Source organism: Epargyreus clarus, unplaced genomic scaffold (assembly GCF_041222505.1).
Source record: "Epargyreus clarus isolate Ecla_fem2 unplaced genomic scaffold, WU_Ecla_fem_2.2 ptg000015l, whole genome shotgun sequence".
Classification (NCBI taxonomy): domain Eukaryota; kingdom Metazoa; phylum Arthropoda; class Insecta; order Lepidoptera; family Hesperiidae; genus Epargyreus; species Epargyreus clarus.
Genome location: NW_027332223.1, coordinates 8,008,122 through 8,025,808, shown reverse-complemented (window position 1 = coordinate 8,025,808; position 17,687 = coordinate 8,008,122). Strand labels below are relative to the sequence as shown.

Below are 17,687 nucleotides of genomic sequence, written 5' to 3'. Positions count from 1 at the left end.
TTTATATAATTCGTTTTAAATATACAGTAGAATCTTGAGTTAAATAAGTTGATAGAGTTATTTGCTGTTTAAAAGGACAGTTCTATACTGAGCAATCACAAAATCTATATTTGCAATAACCCTATGAATATTTGGAGGACAAACATTTCTCACGGATTATTTGTATATGTAGACCTTTGTACTGATTTTATATTTTAATATCATACAAAAGCCATAAAATATATAAAGTAGATATAAAGTTGTAGACGTTAAGGTCCTCCCTTCTCGCAAACATAAATTATGGAGTATCTACCTCATCGTTATAGAGAGCAATTTTAAATGCACACATACTTAATTAAAAAAATCTGTGTCCAGGAGGATAACAAGAAAACACTTCAATAAGAAGTGTAGCAGAAAATCAGTGCTCATACCTCTTTTTATGCAGTTCTATTAGTACGAGTAAATGTAGTAAATGGGAATACCTATATTATTTTATTACAACCCTATTTATTTATGATATCGATTCCTAGTAATATAACACACAAGAGATATTACTTTTTGATTATGATTTGGGTAGGTACAACTACCATATTGATTAAATTATAATAAGTAGTTCCTACAATATATTTCCACACTTAATTTGGTATAGGGATGAAAATAATTACAACATTTGCGTACATTATTCTAATGGTTTATTTACACATACTATCACAATAAATCGAGTTTTGTTTTCATTACATATAAATTGAACTTAAAAGTAAATAACATTAAGTACCCAATTTTAAACAACAAATCTTTTAATATGAATAAAAGTTATGGGTAATTAAAAATTAATTAACAAATAATTGAAAAATGTTTCTTAGCTTACCTATCAGTTGTTTAAAGAAAATTATATAATTTCGATTTTAAATTGCACGTTAATAATAATACCTAGCTAAGGGAATACATATGTGTGCTATATTAATCGCTAGCGAAGCTTTAGATATTTCTTATGTCTGAGCATTGAAATTTGTCAACGATGGTTATCTACAGCGAGCCTTAATTAGGTATCTATTTTTTCTTAAAAGGAAAAAAGATTTTTTGCCTTAATATTTCCTGCTAGTATTATACTTAAGTAGCAAATGCCACATGTCTGTAGGAGTAAATATATTTAAAAAAGATTTGCTAAATATTTTTCAATAGCACATGCTGATGGTGTTGTGAACAGTTAATTATTTATTTTATTGTAGCTTATTAATATAGGTTAAAGTAAAAATACACATTTTCCTTTAAAGTAATTTAAAATATTAATTACCTACTGTATATTTGGTAGTGGTATCCTGCATGTATATGTATGTATGTGTGTTTTATGTGATGATATTATTATGCTACATTGTATTGACAACTTACTCATATTTTAAGGTATATGTAGGCAGATAATTATAATTATCGTATTTGTTTGTTATTTGTGTAATGGCTTAGTCTAGGGAGCTAATGTAGTTTGAGAAACTACCAATCTGTACCTCTTATAATACCTACGATGATATAAATAATTATTGTTGAGAAGGATTGGCGGTTAATTAAACTGATCCTAGTTTTTAATTTCATACACATGAAACTTGCGTTAAATTAAACGTTCGGTAACGCAAGTTAAATTAAACTTTAAAATTTACTTTTCGCTTTAGATTTGTAGGTGATAGCAAATTTTCACAGGGATAATAATATACCACTATGAAAACTCGTTCGGAATAACTGTCATACAATACCAGTTTAAGAAATGAGAGCTCCCTGGGAGTGTGGTTTGATATGGACAGGATGCGTGGCGTGAGTGTGCGAGGGGTGGGAGATGTGGGGCGGCTGGCGGGCCTGGTGGCAGCGCTGAGCTTGCAAGTGCGAGTGTGCACGAAGTTCTTCGCCGTGTTCGCGATAGGCTCTGTGCTTGTCCTCGAAGTCTCGCAGTCGTTGGTTGTAACGTTCTATTTGGTCTCTTAGGGCGGCGTCTTCAATAGCAGCCCGCTCTTCATCTAGTTCCAGGCACCCTACACCGTCCAAGCGTTCCAAGTCGATCCAACCTCGCCAACGGACGCACACGCCGTTCATGATAAATCTTGATACAATGTGTGCCTGCCAACAAAAACAAAACTCGTCACTTTACGTAATTAATGGTTTGCCTTCCAGGAAAACAAAAAAGGTTAGCAAAAAATCACACGGTAGGTGGTAGGGAAGTGAACGATTGCAAAGGAACCGTTGACCATTTGTCCAATAGTAAATAATGTCATAAATTCAAAAGTTCATTGTTTAATTTTTGTTTCGTATTCACGGCTAATCAAGAAGGTAATCTTAAAGAAAGTTTGCTGAAATCTAGAGCCCACTACAGAAATGAACTCTAGAGAAGTGGTTACTTTGGATTGTTTATAGGTAGATATATTTGTCTTTGTTTTGGGGTAGACAGTAGTTTAACAGAGTAGGATTTTATTTAGTTTTTTGTCTTTGATTGATGTTATTCATTACACTCATCGGATTTAATAAAATATAGTTTTAGGTCTTCCGTAGAAAGAAAAGTATTAGCATAGTCGACGGATTTTTGACCCATTTGATTAATTAAATTGTCATTTTAAATGTGACCGTTGAAATAAAATAAATATGAAACCCTAAAAAAGCCGAATGTTACATAAACGCAGATATAGATACGAAAATCGATTAAATAAAATTTATTTTCCGACCCAGTTGTCTAGGTCCAAATTTCTCGGGAATTTTAATGTAAGGCTAATCCTGTAGTCTCTAAACATTATTGAATTTTAGGTTATTAATTTAAAAGTCTAACTAAAACTATCTAAGATATTAAAACGCAATTCATTAAGCACTCGTTTTTTTCTACAGTCTCAATTTTGATTTTTTACCATTTATTTAGGGTTTAACGCGCCTAGCAAAAAAGTCTTTTTTTAACAAATGTTGGGTTTGATTTGTACCTGTTACAAAACGCCATAAGGCAGGCGGGCAATTCGGATCGCGTGCTTGCTTTGTTCCGGCATCCGCTTCACACAAACATTTAATTATGTAGACACTTTTCCAATGCGTGCAATTTTGGAAATAATGAACTTTTTAATTTTGAAATTAAGCATTATTATACAAAATAAGCCAGCATTAAACGCTCGCCGTATGGCTTTTGACCTCCACGTTTCTAGAGCCAAAAACATAAAACCTTATACAACGAAATATTTGTATAAGTCCTTTTTTTTGATTATACATTATTTTTCTGAAGTTCTACAAAAGATTTACTTTTGTTCAAAGGTAAAATAGAAGGTACAGTATCTTGCTATTTAGGTCTTTACATTGTTAGCACTTAGCAAAAATAGCAATGCAATACATATGGGAAGGATCGAAAGTACATGAGACATTCTAGAAACACGATATAGATCTTCTTTTTTTACAACTGCAATATAATTCTGTAGAGTTAAAAATAAACAATCATAAGTATCGATATATATATAATTCTTTATAATAATTTAATGCACCACCACCTCTCCTTTCAACCTTATTTTCAATAATAATATCAAAAATGATTCTTATTTGCTTTTGTTCGATTGTAAATGTTATGGGGCTTGGTACCGGTTTTTAGTTTGTGTATTCGTATTACAATCCAGCAAGCTGTACACGTATTTATACTGCTACAGGGAGGAGGGTGGCAACTCAGAGCAATGGCGGCCATGATGGCTGGGCGGGCGGGGCGTCGCGGCGCCCTGCGATCTCCCTCGTTTTCCCGTATCGATTGGGGGGGAAAATGCTTCGTATCTGAATCCATTTTGGAGGATCTAAATTTTCAATGAATTGGATGGATAAAATTGGATAAAACTTCCAATATTTTTGAACAAATCTACGATCAGGCATATTTATTCATTTAAAAGCGTTTCATTGAAAAGTATAACTAAGTTCTTATTTTTGAGTTTCTTTTTATAACTATTTAGCTATATATAGTCACTGTTTTGACTTCACGCTTTCCCATTTCTGCCCATTGAACAATTCGCACCCTAATACAATTTCCTCTGACACGGAACTAACAAGAACTAGTATGAATACGCTCTCGAATTCTGTTAAATGAACCAAGCGTAAATAAATATAAGTATTCATATAGAAACGCAGCAGGCGGCCCCTACAAGTAAGGGGCTAAATTCAATAAAGAACGAGTATGGCACCAAATGCGCGCTTCTTGGGCCTCTACTTGAAATGGTTACGGATAGTACTCGATTAAACATCTCATTCAAAGTCAATATCAATATTAATGTAGGTACGAGTAATTTAAAGTTGTGTAATCGAGAAATAATGAGACAGTCAGCCTCTCAATCGACGGGTCTGGAATTCAAATCCCTAGCATGTCTAATTTTTCATAGTTGTGCGCATTAGAAATTAATTATCACGTCCCTTGACAGTGAAGGATAACAACGTAAGTAAACCTACACGTCTGAAACTTCTTTGAAACGTCTCTCTTTCAAAAGCACTTGTAGTCTACTAATGCGCACTTTACCAATGACCTGTAGGAGTGGACCTCCTCACTCCGAAAGGAGATCAGTGGTCAGTAAGACGTAGAGAGTAAGAGAAGTAAGAGATGAGTCCCCGACGATTGAGAAATACAATAACCTAAGTAAGCAAGGTTTGATCTGAAAATATCCATGCTTATACATCATTTGAAAAACCATTCGAGAAATAACCCTATCGTAGGTGCGTATCGTAGATAAAATGTTGAGAGTACTACTCTCAACATTCTATCTTGTAAGAAAAATATAGCACTATTTCTGTTTAATAATCGTATGTTGAATTTGAATTATTGATATTTAATTATTAAGATATAAACATGTACCATAGCCCGGAATAGCGGGGCCGCCGGGGACTGGGGGCCGTGGCTTTTCTGCACCTTTCATGGGGGGTTATTGCCATAGTCACCGCGCCTGGCATGCGTGTTGGTGACCGCAGTGGGTGTTATTTATTTTACACAGGAAGATGCTGCTGCCCATCTCCTGGTATTGTCCCTTAGTCGACTCTTACGAAATCCACGGGAAGAGAGGGAGTGGTGCTATTCGAGGCCGGCACCACACGGCAGATCGCTCGGAGGACCGATAACCGATGGGGAAGAAAGGTCCTCGAGTGGCGACCACGCGTAGGCAAAAGGAGTTCAGGCCGCCCCCCGACCAGGTGGACCGACGACCTAAAGAAGACGGCGGGAAACCGCTGGATTCAAAGGGCACGGGACCGGTTGGAGTGGCGCCAATTAGGGGAGGACATAGGCCTCCAGCAGTGGACCTCAAAGGGCTGATGGATGGATGGAAACATGTACTAATTGTTTACTATATCCAAGAATTTTGTTTCGCAATCTTATTTCGCGTATATTATTAGATATTTTGTCGAACTTAATTATTTTTTAATTAGAACCAGTTGCTTAATAACAGTGATTATACGCTTTATTAATGCATTAGCATGTTTTGATGTGTTCGACGCGCATTAGTGGACATAATTCCTGTTAGAAAAGATGTCATTCATTCAACATGTACAAAACGACTTCAGAGCGTGACAGGCACGTTGTGTGCGGTGTTACGGCTTTATATTTTTTCACTACGGTTTAAAGTAATTTATGTCTTAATTTCGTTATCAGAATGTGGGCCGGAAGCAGCGTGCGTTGATGACGCGCCATCAGCCACGACCGGCCAGTGATGAATGGTGTTATTACTTAAATGTACGAAATAGACGTACGGAATGTGTTTTGATGATTAATATTATTAATGCAATGAACGCAATTTGTCAATTTTTATATTTATATGGAGTAGTTATACATCACGTTTAGTAAAGATACAACACATTTGTATAATTGGAGGGAATACCTAATTAATACAATAATGATAGAGCTAGGTTTCTCGAATGTTTATTTTATATTGCTATTTTATCTATTGTTTGAGTATTTGATACGTTGCATATTATGAACACGTTTGTAATTATTATAGCTGATATATTATGATGGAAATGATCGATATATTGTGATTGTGCTCATAAGCTTAAGCAATGCAAGGTCGATTCGACTGGAAAATTCTCGTGGACATTTCCAAGCTTCATGAGCTTTGCATAAATGAAGTATTCTGGCGAATGTTGTAATTGTAAATAGGAATATAAAGAGAAATTTCCTTAAACAATCAAATCTATAACCCGATAACTAGTAACAATAAGTCTGAGTTGAACACAGAATATAATACAGATCTGTGGAGTTGAAGGTACTATTTCACATTCGAACTTATAACTTGAAATCCTAATTTTTGTACTCTAGTTGAGGTGTCGTTGGACAAGTTTTAATTGTAAAAGTGACATACTCGTACGTTATATTTGATAGCAGTCGGGGTTTATGTTTTTATGATAATACTCTAGTTCCATGATTTTGACCCTTTCAAATAATCATTTAATGAAAATATACGGCCAGAACCTATGTATCTTGAATTAAGTGACAAATGTTTTTTTCATTATTTATTTATTTATCTTTGGTAAAATTTGAAAGTCCTATTTGAAAACAGTGGACTAGGAGAGGGCAGGAGCAGGAGCAGGAGTAGGAGCAGTGTAAGGCGCTGCTGTGTTCCGGTTTGAAGGGTGTGGTAAGGGAGACAGACTTTTCGGAGGCGTTCCAGCTTAGTCCTCAGGGGTAGCGGCGCATCTGTGGCCGACCTCAGGTAGGAATAACTAATCCTATCTGGGGTTCATTACAAATGTCCATGGGCGGCAGTAGCCACTTACCATCAGGTACTGCATGCTCGTTTGCTTCTCCTATATTATAAAAAAAGAGAAAAATGAATCCTTACCTTTCCATTCTCCTTTTGGAAATCGCAGCCTCGGCTGTTGTAGGGCGAGTGGTCGAACACTAGCTGCAGGTTGGTCCCAGTGGCGGTGAAGGCGATCTCGGTGTGGCCTTCGCGGCAGCCGCTCGTGAAGCGCATTTGGCGCTCCTCGGGCGGACGGTCGCGGTATCCAGTGTACCGTACCTGGTTGGAAAATCGTAGCACTGTTAGATGATGTTAAAAGTTGTACCAGCTTCGGTGAAAGGATGCGGACGCCAACTGATTTATTATGAACGCCCATCTTAGGTCCTGTGACAATACATTTGTTATCGGCGTCAGAATCCCTGTTGTATAAGGATTTGGTCCTTGCGCAATAGTGATAGTTTACCATTAGATGGACTGCAGGCTCATTTGATATTTTGATCGCATAAAAAAATGTTTTTTTATCATAGGCATCACCTAAAAGTTAAATTTAGACTACCTGCTATCATGTACAAATAGGATTGAAATAGCGGCGAAGTCAATAATTACTGATCACGATCTAGTATTATATAGTTTATCGAGACGAATCCAACAAGCCACTACGTGGATATCTTGTTGAGAGGCGTTGCTACGGTCAGCATCCGGGTCCATCATATCAGATTAATTCAATAACATCACATTATAACATTGTCATTGAAGTTAAATATGAGAAATTTTTCTTACTTTTTAGATGCCCAAGTAAGTATTTTTTATATTATGGAAATTGAATAACGATTATTCATAATTATTGTACAGCTACGGGTTACCTATACGTAGATGTATTAAGAAAAATCCCCTTATGTATGAAACCATTAGTAAAAATGCTTATAATTTCATTTACCTATTAAATTAAAAACACCTATGTATTTATTCTTCTTATCAGAAAATATGAACTTATGTTAAACAAGGTTCCGTGTACGACTCTACCCAAGATCAACATAATCTGGGGTCCGGGATATTTCGAATTTTGCTAATTGATCACTAAATGTTTATTTAAATTTTCATAACGATGAATATTGACTATTAATATACTTGGAAGTAAATGCATTATGAATATCTAATTAGTGATCTTGACTTATTATGCAATCTGCGCCATCAAACTGACGTAATTTGTTTAGGTCTGATGGTTAAGGAAAGACGAAAGTGGGCACGTTATTCATAAAAACAACATTACACATAATACTAAGTTGTGGTCATCATCCTTGTACGATTCGTAGAAGTTCCTAACTTAGATTCCACCACCACAAGCCCAAAAAAAGTATCTAAAACCATGAATTTTGCGTTATTTTATTACGTTACGATATTAGTTATAAACAGTCGATTAGTATATTTTATGGTTTGACTGCTAAGGCACAATGGCTTCATTTCGGCTTTATAAAAATAGTGTTAAGTGCTGTTTTAGCTTTTACTCGCTACTTTTTTTGACCTATCCGAATATCTATGCGAGGCAGTGATTTCTCACCAAAGGGTGGAGTGCCTATTCCTTTAGTACTTGAATTTCATACTAAAAGTTCTGTAATTGGACATAATAAAAATATACTTTACAGTTTTACGCCGAAAACACGCAGGCAAAGCTCGTTTTTGGTGTCATATTGATTCAAAACGTGAATTACTTTTATTACACATACATATATTATGTAGGTACTCGTAGATGGGTGTGGTTTTCTAGAATGTTCAAAACGCATCGTCGTGTCATCTGGGAAATTCTGCTTGCTCTACGTAGCATTTAATTTAAACATTAACTCTACGTTCATAACTAGAGAGTTCTACATCATTAGATATGATAAGTTATTAGAAAGTCAGTAGATACTATACATTTTGAAATTTGTATCTAAATAAATAGTACTAATTTTACATTGCAATCCAAGTGAATACTTCAATAATGGGACTTCACATTTTCCTGTTAGTTGAAACAGAAAACACCGTGACGCGTATGTTAACATTCATGTTAATTCCTTTCCTTAAATTGTTATAAAATTATAATAATGTAATAAGCTATTATTGTAAATTAAGTAAATAGTTTAAATTATTGGGAAACTCACCTCGCTTTCTCGGCTCAATCTTTTGAAGAGGTCTTCAGTTTCAAATTTGTTTTTCTGATCAGGGACTACTCGGGGCATTTTGAATATGAAACGCGGCTTTGGCTGTTCGTACAGTCCAATGGAGTCGAAGGGCAGCATACCAGCCAGAGCAGCTGGGTCACTCATGGCGTGCATAACACGGTAGACAGTTACAAAACAACACTGCTAATCATAACTATTTACGCGGCACAAACTGACTCAGTTCTGCGAGACCGATGAATCAGAATACAATTACGAAATGCGCTAGTACCTTGTAACGCGACGACTGCCCTACGCGACAATCGGCTACTGAATAACCATCTGCACGGTCACGGGTGCCCGGGGAGAATTTCCATCAGGGCGGGGTCTCCTGATGGAGGGGAGACGAGCGCCAATGACTGGGATCTCTGACGCCGCCCCACTGTATTCGACGCCTTCTTTACACAATTTCGGGAGCTTTCAAGCGAAAAGAGGGTTTTCTCCCCTCGACATGTTTCAAAATAAATACTGTAAGCAACAAAGCGCATGAATGTATAATGATGGGCATTATGCTCTTTCGACGTTTGGAGTGTTTTATGTACTTGTATCACTCCTTTTGTTCCATTGTAACGAGATCAATGTAAGCTATGTGCAGTATGTTTGAAGGGGGAGCATGATCCCAGGATCAGATAAAAATGAAACACGATATTTTTTGAGTTCCTTTAAAACTAAATTATTAATACTACATTCATAATAATAGGGAGTCCCGTAGGAAGGTAATATTTACTAAAGGGCAATTGGCCGTATAGGGACTAGTTGAATAAATCAGTTTTTATTCAAATGTCACTAGAGCAAGTCCGAGTGAGATTGGTACCTAAGCTAAAAAAATTAGTACTTACATAATTTGTAACGATAGTTTACTAAAAAAAAGTTCAGTTTTGATAACCGGTAAGTGCTTCGTTATTGTTTGTAAGCTACAGCATAAAGTTCCCTTAAAAGATATCTACACAAAGGTATCTAATTTTAGTGTAACTTTTAAGGGATTAATTTAGCTGGGAATCTACGTAGGTACCTACGTATCACTAGAAAACAGGTAGTTAAGTATTGCTACATGTACTAGAAGAGCTAAAATTGTGATAAGCCTAAGTAAAAATATAAAAGTAAGTATGTAGAGCTTTTTGCTCTACATACGATTACGTCTTTTAAAATTTTAATTTGAACGCTAAATTTATGCTAAAGCAGAAGTCATGTTAAAAAACAACTATTACATCTATCATGTTTATCGTATCTATCATGGCTTTGTTTAGGAAATTATTAATTTCTTGAGAACCATATTCGTTTACATAAGACAGCAAGCAATTTTCTCTTTAAGATAAGTATCAGGACAGAGGTACATTTCAGTAAGTATAGAGCGGAGTACCTATAGACGGAAATCCTTTACAAAGGATGGCGGCGTGTGTTGTAAAATGTATCAAATGTTTTAAAGCTATCGATAAATGACGATCTATCAGAGATAACGCCACGTCTAAGTGTCGCTTTTGTTGTTACATTTTGTACTTAAACTGTTACTCAAAGCAGCCGACAGCGCAGGTAAAAAGTTGTTTGCTCTTGTTAGAGAGATTTTTCAACTCTACCAAAACATTACCTGTTAAGTAGTTAACATTCTTCAAATATTTTTCCAGGCGTAGGTTTTGCTTAAACATTTGCAAAATCAGGAACTATTGTCTAAATAGGTACTTGTTGGGAGGGGCTTTACATTATTTTTTATATTTCCTTATGAAAAGATAGAACTTATTTGATTAAATTAAGTAAAATTGTAAAAAAGTCTCTCCAGGTTAGTTGCCTTTCCGATAGGAGACTATAAATATTAAATACCAAATATTTGCATTATATTTTACAAAATAGTTTTATTACGATATTACATACCTATGGTAAGGTAATTATAATTTAAGTTTAAAATATACATATACTGTATTTCTGTGATTGATAGGTAAGTACATACTATTCAAATGAATTCTAGTAACACAATATCTACATCTTACTAATGATAGAGTCTCAGTATTTTAAAGAAAGTTGCGTAGGTACTAGGCGTAGAGGGTTGTTAGGTTTTTACTAAAGAATACATTTAAATCTATTTAATGTGGAACTTTTGATATTGTCACGTATTTTGTGTTATTGAAATGATATTGAAGCGGGCAGTCACGTGTCACGGCGCCGCGTTTGATCCCGGGCGTCGGCGGCGAGACGCCGAGCACGCTTCGCTACTCCACATTATCCAAAGAAATCACTTAACAGTTAAGTAACACAATTGTTTCATAATCACGTTTCGTAGTTACTTCAGAATTTTGCTTTTTTTAAATAATAACTAGCTGACCCGGCAAACTTTGTACCACCTCAAAATATATTTATCAAATATATAATATAAAATATAGCCTATGTTACTCGTGGATAATGTAGCTTTCGAATGGTGAAAGAATTTTTAAAATCGGTTTTTGAGCCTATTCATTACAAACAAACATACAAACAAAGGTTTCCTTTTTATAATATTAGTGTAGATAAGAGACAATTTCTGCTTACTAGAAATTGATTATTTATTTATAAAGAACAGAAGCTGATAATAGACATTGGTAACTACTCGTAGTAAGCAACGGATTTCAGAACTTTGCCTTCTTATGAACTAGTTACCTATACCCCTATGTACCTCAATTTTTGGAATTGTAGGAGTTGGAAGAGATATTAAATTACAAAAGGTAAACTTAATTATGATGCTTTGATAAGTTTTGTAATAAATATTGATAATAATAATACACTTAGTCTAAATACTTTACATTCATAAACGCGCGACGACAAACACTGGTGGGAATTTGATAAAGTACTGTAACCACATCCTTTGATAATGATAACAGATATTATGTTGTTCAATATTCTGTAATTTTTGTATTACTTAGGTACTTATGCTGAAATAATAAACAAAATCATTGAATAGTCATAAACAAATGGTTGCAATCAGGAAATTACTAGGTTGACAGGTTAAAATGATGTGGTAACTATTAGGAGGTACTCAAGTATGGTATATTACCAAAGTATCGAGGGGTCCGAGGTTCAAATCCCAGGCACCTCCACTGATATTTCAGAGTTATGTGCGTATTATAAATTAATTATCACTTACTTATACGGTGAAGGAAAACACCTGAGATATCTATAAAAAAAATCTCAAAGGTATATGAAGTCTACCAATACGCACGTGGCCAGCGCGGTGGACTACGGCCTAATCCTTCTCATTTTGAGAGGAGACCTGTGGTGACCATTATTGTCCCAGCAGTGGGACAATAATGGATTGATAATGATGATGAAAGTATAATTCTATCCATAAGATACACTGTTACAACAACATAAAAGAGATCTTGTGTAGATCTCTTTTATGTCCTTGGGTCTTCGCTAATCCAATTAGGCAGTTTTCCAAACCATAACAATTTAGATACATATTTATATAACTCGCTTGCGATAAGTCAGGTTTTACAAACTCTGCTCTAGCATAAATCTTACGTATGAGTGTTTTGATCAGTTTTTTCCTAAAGTGAAATATATTTCTAGGGATAATAATTATTTTTATATTACGATAATTTTTAAGCATAGCAGAATCTATAAACGTAGACGTTCAACGACTTTTAAAACAATTTGTAGTTGGTTATATTTTTAACCGATTCCATCTTGAAAAACTACGTAATATTTTAAATATGGTATGAGAACGTTATTAATAATTAATAACGTTAATAATTACGTTACGTACGTTAATAGTTACGTTAATAACGTTAATAATTAATAATTAATAACGTTCTCGGTACTTACTCGTAGACCCCTTTTTAGAATTTCCTATATTGTGAGTGCCAAGCCTAGTGGTTTAAAATTTGACCACTTATGCTTAGGAGGCCGGAGTTAAAATCCCCCGAACTCTCCGAATTAGTGTGACCTATGTGTGTTATAGAAATTAATTATGACGTATTTTAGCAATAACACAGAAATGTATTAATGAAGATGGGTAATATGGGCATACACAAAGATCCAGAACCAGAGCAGTTTTTTTTTATAATATAGGCGTAGCAGACGAGCATGCAGTCCACCTGATGGTAAGTGGCTACTGCCGCCCATAGGATTCCCCAGATAGGATTAGATATTCCTAGTTCCTACCTAAGATCGGCCACAGATGCGCCGCTACCCCAGAGGACTAAGCTGGAACGCCTGGAAAAAGTCTGCAGCGCCTAACAGTGCTGTTATTAGGTAGAAATAGGTGTAACTGATCTACTCGGAAAGGAACCTGGAACTTGCTGCGTAGCAGTATTGTAACCGTTACGAAATAGGTACACGTCGGCAACTTTAACACAAAAATAGCAAACGATTTTATCTACTAATTGCCTTTTTGCTCTACTTTAATGACTTAATAGCGTCTCTTCAAATTACCAATAATAAAATAAAATTTAAATATGCAGCGTCAAGACAAAGTTCTTTCAGTTGTAGAAAGTTACTTTGTAATGTATGCCTAAAAAGAAAATATTCTTGTAATAAAATAATTTACGAAAGCAACTAGACATCTTTCTTTTATTTTAAATCCGGTTCTTACAAAAGACGAATTGCACTGCATTGTTGAAACAATCCCAGTCTTAGTTCTCACCTCGGTACAAGTTTTTTTCAACGCAACCTGTAATAAATCAACGCATTGTTAGTTGCCCGTTCATTTCCATATTTACTTAGTGACAATGACCGTACCGACGTTTAATTAATTGATCCATAAACCTTTTCACAGATGTAGAGCAAATTGTATGCATTGACCCCCGAATAAAACAATAAAAAATGAATACAAAGAAAGGGTTACAACATGTTCCCATTAGCAAGTATTTTAAGGCGTATTTTGGGCAGTTGACTCATTTGTTATACTGTTTCAATTTTTATTTTACCCTTTTAAATATTGGTGTAAGGGGATTTGTAGAACTAGAAAAAAAACTTTAATTTCGCTAATTTTTAACGTAACACTTTTCGTATTTAAGATTGTTCATTGCTTCTAATAAATTGTAATTCACACTAATAAAAACACCGTTTACTTATTTAGACGATGAATCATAAACGAGCAAACATTGACTTCGAGAGCGTGTGTATTTCCAAACAAGTTCAAGAGAAAAAATACGTATAAACAAGGTTGTATCGACGGGATTTCACCTCGCCCGCGCCGATTAGCGTCACCGATACGATTTACGCCACAATATACCTGTTTCTTCGTAGGTTATAGAAACCAGATTTAGATAAAGGTAATTTCGCTTAACTTAGTTCGGTAAAGTAAAGTATTCCTACTTTATTTGGTATCACTAGCTTTTTGTCACCGGCATACTAAATGTGTGTAAGTACCAAATTTTAACCGATAATTAAAGACACTTCTTTTAAAAATACGTAATGAAATAATTAAACATAAGTGATATACTTATGAATATAATTTTAATTATCTCATTAAATGTTTTATGTTTGCAGTGTTATAGTAACTAACATAAACACCTATTGATACACCGTAATGTAGTTCTTTAGATAGAGATCATTCTCTACATGCTCAAGTATGAGATTAATTAAAGGTTACTAATGACTATCTTCAAAACGTGCGTTTCATATTCTACTAATTAAACGTTTTTATGAAATTTATTATGTACCGAATTACCTAATGTATCTATTTATATTACAAAAATAAACGTGACTTTGATTTTCGAAAGTTGTGAGTCTAGAACATAATGAAAAACCTTATATCTACTTCCGTTTTTGAAGATGGCGTAATGTTAAGGGTCAAAGTAAGAAAGACCTAAACACGCCGTTGGAGACGTGAGTGAAATTTCTAAGTTTAATATGACGAAGTCCATTGACGCGGTGCCGTCTAAGGTCTAAGCCCGTAGGTCGTAAACCGGCAAAGAAGCCGTCAAACATTGTTTATGCGAGCGATTCGGTCAGTGCTTTGTCTTTTGCCGCACGGCCTTCGAACGACACCCTAATAAAAGGCGTGGCAAAAAATGGCCTAATGGCTGTTGATCCCATTTCAAGGCAATAAAATGCAACAAAATTAGCTTTTGTTAAATATAGAATAGTCCGAACCTCTGACGTCGCCAATACGAGTTCTACCGGACCGGCTCAATTATATCTATTGTTTTATGGGCGTATTACTGTTAAACCTATTGTTATATTATGTTAAGGATACAACAACAGCGGCAAACATTCAAAATGAAATATTTTCATAGGAGTTTTATGCTCACTAAATAAATATTTTATACAAAGGACTCACCGACAGTCCTATACTGTCTATACTAAAAGTATACTACTAAAAGTTTATACTTTTAGTAATTATCGCAATAATTGTATTACTTACCTACCTATTTAACAACAACTATCAAATGTTTACAATAAAACGAGATGTGTCTACTTACTAAAACTCGTTATTAATAAATCAACCTAAGCAATTTTTACGCACAAATATTGAAATTTCAGAACTTGTGAAGAATTTGTCAAGTATCGTTCTTTGGCGGGCAAAATATGGACCTTGTGATACATTAAAGTCTATGGATAAATCTACATACGAGTAGATGATAAGTTTATTGTAGTTGTAGTAAACTGATAAGTTTAGGTATTGTTTCCAAGAGAGGGTAACATAAATATATGTTTAAAATTAAATGATCACTATAATTCTTATATCCGTATTTACATCCGTATGAGACAAGATTTTCTGATAAACATAATTATACTTATTAAAGTTATATTTTTAAGTATAAATCTAAAAAAAAACTGTTGTTTATCAATCAGCTTTTTGCGATTTCTACGAACTATATCAATTTCTTAGATATCATTAATAACGTGTATGTAAATACCCGTTTGAAGTGGTTCGTAGAAAATCCTTCTCTATTGCTATGTGTGATAATAACAAGTTAATGCCAATCGTTTAGTAGCTTATTATTAAACATAATTCGAGCGCTCGGGCTCAAGAACGGTTCTTGTGTAAATACAACAACGCGGCTCGAGTTGTTGGATTTAGGTACACAAGAACCGTAAATAAATATATCTGAAGTAGGTAAGTAATAAACTTTAGCTACATCTGGGTATCATGGCAATATTTTATTTATTCGTATTAAAACAAAATGTCACTTATTAGGTTCGATGAATTAATTGTAATTTCTTAGCCTATTTTATATCTATAAAAGCGAAAAGATACTCACGTTCAAAACGTATTAATCAAGGTTTTGACTAAACTACTAAAGCTACAATCATGAAATTTATACTGTAGGTTCAATCTATAACATAGATGCGCACTAAGAATGGATTTTTTTCATATTCCATCGTTAAGGGGGTTAAATAGGGGTTGAAAGTTAGTATGAAAGTCCGTCAGTTTTAAAGCAAACTCGATGATAATTAATATTCAGCTTTCTAATTTAAGATAATAAAAAACTAATCTAAGGGTTTTTCCAAAATCAACCCTTAAGGTGGTCAAATAGGGGTTGACAGCTTATTTTACAATATGCCATTTTGAAAGCCAGCACTATAAAAGTTAGCCATTGCCTTATTGGTTAGATATAGTGGAACTTTATTCCATCGTTTATGGGAAGTTAACCCTTATGTGGGTTAAATAAGGGTTGAAAATTTGTATGAAAGTCCTCCAGTTTTGATGTAATCTCTCTGAAAATCGGTATTTGACTTTTCGGTAGAAAATAATTAAACACCCGTTTCATTGTTTTTGGAAAATCATCCCTCAAGGGCGTTAAAAGGGGGTTGGAATTTTGTTTCAAAATTAAACTACCTGTAAAAACTTGCATTTTTCTTTGCTATTGGAAATAATAGAACTTTTTTAACACCACTTAAAATCTACCCTTAAGATAGTAAAATAGGAGTTGAATGTTTATTGGGAAGTTCGCAGATTTTGATGCAATGTCTATGAAAATTGTTATTTAGCCGTCTGATTAAAAATAATAGAACAACTTTTTCACTGTTTTTGGAAAATCAACCCTTATTAAGGTCGTTTAATTGAGGATGGAATTTTATTTTAAAATCCGTTAATTTAGAAACAAGGACTGTAAAAAAGTATTTAGCTTTCTGGTTCGAAATAATAGACCTTCACATGGTTCATAGAAAATGTACCCTTAAGAGGGTAAAATTGGGGTAGAAACTTCGTTTAGAAGTCCGCAGATTTTGAAGCAAAGTCTATAAAAATTGGTATTTGGCTTTCTGATTGAAAATAATAGGACACCTATTTTACCGTTTCTGGAAAATCAACCCTTAAGGTCTTTTAATAGAGGATGGAACTTTATTTTAAAATCCGTTAATTTGGAAGGAAGCACTATGAAAATTATCATAAGACACAATGAAGCAACTGAGTCACAGTTTTTAGATCAACATTTAAGACGGCTATAAAAGGGTATATGCTGTATGCCTTCCTGCTTACACACCTATATCAGCATTTTTAGCTACTCTGTTGAGTACAAATTAACCCCATTAGGGTACTATATGTAAAGAAAGTTCCTTTATTAAAGTTATACTTCTTTTGGCGTGTCTGGATAAAGAACAGAATCAGAGAGGTTTAGTGCAGGGCGATATTCCACGGGCCGTCGTAACGTATATTTTTATCATGGGACTGAATTGCGCCTGCTGAAGTGCCGAACAGCGGTTTATTAGTAACGCGCAGACCCGCAGGCCACAAGGGAGAGTCGCTGGCCCCACACCACCCATGGGTTACGGGTTGCCGACCGCTGGTGTTGAACATTAGCTTTCAGAAATTAGCTGATGAAATATTTATTGATACATATGCACATAGGAATGTTTTTGAAAATTCACTAAGGAGGTAAAATAATTA

General features: G+C 34.7%; 1 protein-coding gene across 1 annotated transcript; it reads right to left on the bottom strand.

The window, feature by feature from the left end:
• Positions 1-648: 648 nt before the first annotated feature.
• LOC140748101 (protein big brother) lies at positions 649-9,171 on the bottom strand. Its single transcript, XM_073080818.1, has 3 exons — positions 8,828-9,171; positions 6,789-6,968; positions 649-2,082 (listed from the first exon to the last, which is right to left on the bottom strand). The coding sequence occupies exons 1-3, from the start codon at positions 8,999-9,001 to the stop codon at positions 1,729-1,731; spliced, it is 708 nt and encodes a 235-aa protein (XP_072936919.1). The 5' UTR covers positions 9,002-9,171; the 3' UTR covers positions 649-1,728.
• Between the last annotated feature and the right edge of the window lie 8,516 nt (positions 9,172-17,687).

Excerpts from the sequence above, each read along its gene's own strand:
- LOC140748101 (XM_073080818.1), bottom strand. The coding sequence starts at position 9,001 with ATGCACGCCATGAGTGACCCAGCTGCTCTGGCTGGTATGCTGCCCTTC. Across the intron at positions 6,969-8,827 it reads GATTGAGCCGAGAAAGCGAG|GTACGGTACACTGGATACCG; the intron begins GTGAGTTTCCCA and ends TTTTCCAACCAG. Across the intron at positions 2,083-6,788 it reads TCCAAAAGGAGAATGGAAAG|GCACACATTGTATCAAGATT; the intron begins GTAAGGATTCAT and ends TTTTGTTGGCAG.